The following is a 4,549-nucleotide window of genomic DNA, read 5'->3' as shown; positions in this document are numbered from 1 at the left end:
AATATTAGCCACACCACACTACACCACGCCACCAAACAGGGTATTACCACACAAGCCAATAACACCCACACCATACCTCCACACAGTATAATACCATCCCAGTCAGTAACAATCACCACACCACCACACATGATCATACCACACCAGTCAGTAATACCCGAACCACACCACACCACACAGGATAATGAGACAAGGTATTTCACTCTCTGAACAATGTATTTGAAGAGAGAGAGAGAGAGAGAGAGAGAGAGAGAGAGAGAGACAGACAGACAGACAGACAGACAGAGAGAAAGAGAGAGATTTTTTTACCTTTTCATGTAATCCATATTACATCCAAGCGATTTTATTAAATGCAGGAGGAAATTTTGGAACGGAAGGGGGCGGGGAAATATAGCCCTCATTAACCCCTTCAAATTGCTAGTCATGAAGAAGTGCTATGGGAGGGATGTAGAGCTGTAGCATTGTCTTTTTCTGCCACTGAGCTACGTGAAATAAGCTGCAAAAGGACGAAAATCTGGCCCAAGCTAACGTGAAAGGAATATATTTGTACCTCCGCCTAGGAGGTTATCTTTTCACTCCTGTTCTTTTGTTTATTGGTTGGTTGGTTTGTGAACAAGATTACACAAAAACTACTGGACGTATTTCCAAGAAAATTGGTAGAAGAATGAACCTTGGCCCAGAACAGGTTCCTTTAAATTTTGGTGCGGATCCGGATAAAGGTGCGGATCCAGGATTTTTTTTTTTTTTTTCACTGTATAACATTGCGATATAAGGAGTTTTTCAATATTTTTGGAAATTTTTCAGTGAATGTTGCATAAATCTTGATGAAAAAAAAAATCAGGCATATTTAGGATGTTGGTATCTACGAATGTGTACAGTTTGGCGCAGATCCATATAAAATTCCGGATCTAGCGGATTTAAATATGCTTTTACAGGGGGGTAGTCTTTTTCCAGCTGCCGTACAATAACAAACAGGACTAGACTGAATTAAAAGGAACTGCACGTTGGGCCTTGACGGAGGTATGCACTCTACTTAGTGCCAATCTAGTTGTCATTGTTTTCGTTGTTGATGGTTTCTTGTTATTGTCGTTGTTGTTTCTTGTATTTTTTACTTGATTTGTAGTTGTTGTGCTAGTATTATTGTTCTTCGTCTTTGTTGTTTATTTGCCATTCTTGTTGTTCTGTTATTGTTGTTTTTGTTGGTGTTCTTGTCTTTCTTGTTGAGGATAATGGAGCCGAGTTCTTGCTTACGACTGCCATACTGCGCGACGACCACTGGGGGCTTCACGACGACCTTTACCACTACTCACACTGCCGATGCTGGGGTCACCTCGAGTCGTACTGGTCGTCTTCGTTGTCGTTGTGGTCGTGGTGGGCTCCCCGGACGACCTCTTCAACCTGTAGATGCAGGATAGCTCGCAGTAACACTTGCCGTCAAAACCCCTGAAGCAGCAGGGATCAGGCCCACACGTGGGGGGGATTGCTCTGACTGCTGCGGGTTAGGAAGTAAAAATAATAGTAGTAGTGATGATAATAGTAGTAGTAATGATGGTAATAGTGGTAGTGATCATGATAATTATAGCAGTAGTGATAATGATAATAGTAGTAGAGATAGTGACAATGATACCAATTTCATATATATATATATATATATATATATATATATATATATATATATATATATATATATGTAGTAGTCCTAGTTTATGCCCATATATATATATATATATATATAATATATATATATATATATATATATATATATATATATATATATATATATATATATATATATATATATATATATATATATGTAGTAGTCCTAGTTTATGCCCATATATATATATATATATATATATATATATATATATATATATATATATATATATATATATATATATATATATATATATATATATATATATATATAGTAGTCCTAGTTTATGCCCATATATATATATATATATATATATATATATATATATATATATATATATATATATGGGCATAAACTAGGACTAGTACACTATTTTTACTCGTCCCCGCCCCGGAGGGGCTTGGAGTTTGGTAGGCTATTGTTTACTCTGTTTGTTTGACGGTCTGTCTGTCTGTTAACAACTTTGCGTGAAAACTAGTGGTGCGATTTTCACTAAAATTACAGGGATGATGGGCTACGACCTTCTGAACACCTGATTAAATTTTGACCCAAAATGGGCCAAGGCCCAGGCTGTAGACCCCAAAAATTGATTTTTTTTTTTTCGCCATAACTGTTTTCAATTTCGTAACATCGACATGGAACCAAAACCTAAAGGTGCATCATCAATTTTCACCCGATTTACTCCAAATTTTGTGACATCTTTGACTAGATATCCTGTTGTGTTTATACGTCAGCACTAAAATGACTCCCGGACACAAGCATGCTGTGCCTTGGCACCGCTTCTTGTTTTTTTAGACGTTAAGATGATCCAGGAAGTAATTTCCAAGATACAGCTATTTACAGATTAGTTTCCATGTTTTGATATCTCTTGTAAAATACTTAAAATGTTGCAATTTCATATATAAGGACATAAATCACGGTTCATACTCTATTTTTCTGTAAGCTATGAAGAGAATCCAGCAAGAAGTTTCCAGAATATAACACTAGAAAACGCTGGAAGAGCACATAACTCCACCAATACAATTGCCATTAAAAAGGATACAGATCCGTACAAGTGGATATAGGATCCGGATCCGCCCCATATTGAATCACTTCGTTTTGGGGCCATGACCCATCTTTCCATAAAATTTCATTGAAATTCATTGCGAACTTTTTGAGATATTGTGCGGGATACTCCGGATCCGGATCCGCCCCAAAATTTAATAATTCTTCCTTGGCCCATGCCCCACCCTTCCACAAAATTTAATCAAAATCCGCTCGCAACTTTTTGAGTAATCCTGCTAACAGACAGACAATCCTACCGACCAACGCGAGGCAAAACATAACCTCCTTGGCGGAGGTAACAAGACATATTTTTCCTTATATGGTCATAGCTCGTGAAGTACAGACAATATGGCAATTTTACCTATACGGGAATCAACTACGACACATACTCTATCTTTCTGTGTGATAGGAAGCCAATCCACCTGGTAGTTTACGAGATACAGGCCCGGACGGAAAGACGGACGGACAGGGGCGATTCCTATATCCCCACCATAAGGAATAATGGTGAGGATAATAACAGTGATAATAATAATAATAATAATGATAGTAGTAGTAGTAGTAGTAATCATACTACTGCTACTACTACTACCACTACTACTACTACTACTACTACTACTAGTAATAGTAAAGTAAAAAATGGAGCGAAACAGTCAAATATAAGAAGAAAAATGACAAAAAAAAAGAAAAATGTGTGTGTGTGTGTGTGTGCGTGTGTGTGTGTGTGTGTGTGTGTGTGTGTGTGTGTGTGTGTGTGTGTGTGTGTGTGTGTGTGTGTGTGTGTGTGTGTGTGTGTGTGTGTGTAAATCCATGAAAAAACCAACATTATACATAACATATATTATAATTCTTAGTGGCAAAGTAGGCTTCGTAACAGCGCTTCTTTAGCGGTGTAGCCTATTATTATTATTATTATTATTATTATTATTATTATTTTTGTTGCATAAAACATCTCTGAACTATTGAGCGTTTTTTATATTGTTTAATACTGAAACAGTTTCCACTAATAGAAGAGCATATCAATGTGCAATGATGAGAATAAACCACTGAGGAAAATGTGCAACAAAATCTCAGTTTAAAATTCCATATCGACATACGGTACTTTGCCTCTGTAAGACACGAGAGGATATCGATGTGCGGAAAGAATGAATCACTACTGAAGAGGCATAATGAATTTTCAAAGGAACTTAACATCACGAATCTCAAAAAAACTTCATAAATTACCGTACCTGAACTCAAAGCAGGAAGAACAGCCAGTAAAACGCAGAGCAGAGCGAAAGGTGCCATGGCGTTCAGACACCTCGATGTCAGGATCCACACTGAATTCTCACACCCAGGCACGCTTGTGGCGGCTGGCCCAGCAGCCACAAGTGTGGTGAGGGAGCGGAGCTAGTGACATCATAATAACTAACCAATCAGGACACAGATGGAACTGTCATATACCACTATGTAGAGAATTATTGTTATTATTTATTCGGAGTTAATAAAAAGTTCAGGTATAAAACAAAATTCCTTAACATTTAAAGGTTTAGTCCACTAATAAACCTTAAGTTCCTAGGAAAACAGTCATTTTCAAAATGTTTTACTACAGAGCTCAATGGGGGTGAAGACACCTCTCTTTATACACACCGAAAAATTACCCCCTTATATTGAAAACTGTGTATATTATGAAGATGCAGCAGTTTGTGCCCCACTTGGACCCTATTAACGTATGAGAAGTGTGTGTGTGTGTGTGTGTGTGTGTGTGTGTGTGTGTGTGTGTGTGTGTATTGTGCCAGGTGAGAGAGGGGGAGGGATGGGAGGAAAAATAAACATCATTCCTCCATGTCCTTTTCCCGATACATCCCCCCC

At 37.7% G+C, this 4,549-nt stretch overlaps 1 protein-coding gene across 1 annotated transcript; it reads right to left on the bottom strand.

Annotated features, from left to right (window-relative positions):
• Nucleotides 1-229: 229 nt before the first annotated feature.
• LOC145407838 (uncharacterized) lies at nucleotides 230-4,003 on the bottom strand. The gene is made up of 2 exons (XM_080278693.1): nucleotides 3,928-4,003; nucleotides 230-1,492 (listed from the first exon to the last, which is right to left on the bottom strand). The coding sequence occupies exons 1-2, from the start codon at nucleotides 3,983-3,985 to the stop codon at nucleotides 1,248-1,250; spliced, it is 303 nt and encodes a 100-aa protein (XP_080134819.1). The 5' UTR covers nucleotides 3,986-4,003; the 3' UTR covers nucleotides 230-1,247.
• Nucleotides 4,004-4,549: the final 546 nt, after the last annotated feature.

This window comes from Coenobita brevimanus, chromosome 74 (assembly GCF_032717465.1).
Source record: "Coenobita brevimanus isolate Jiangsu-jjx chromosome 74, ASM3271746v2, whole genome shotgun sequence".
Classification (NCBI taxonomy): domain Eukaryota; kingdom Metazoa; phylum Arthropoda; class Malacostraca; order Decapoda; family Coenobitidae; genus Coenobita; species Coenobita brevimanus.
The sequence above is the reverse complement of the archived record's forward strand: the minus strand, read 5'-3'. Positions and strand labels throughout refer to the sequence as shown.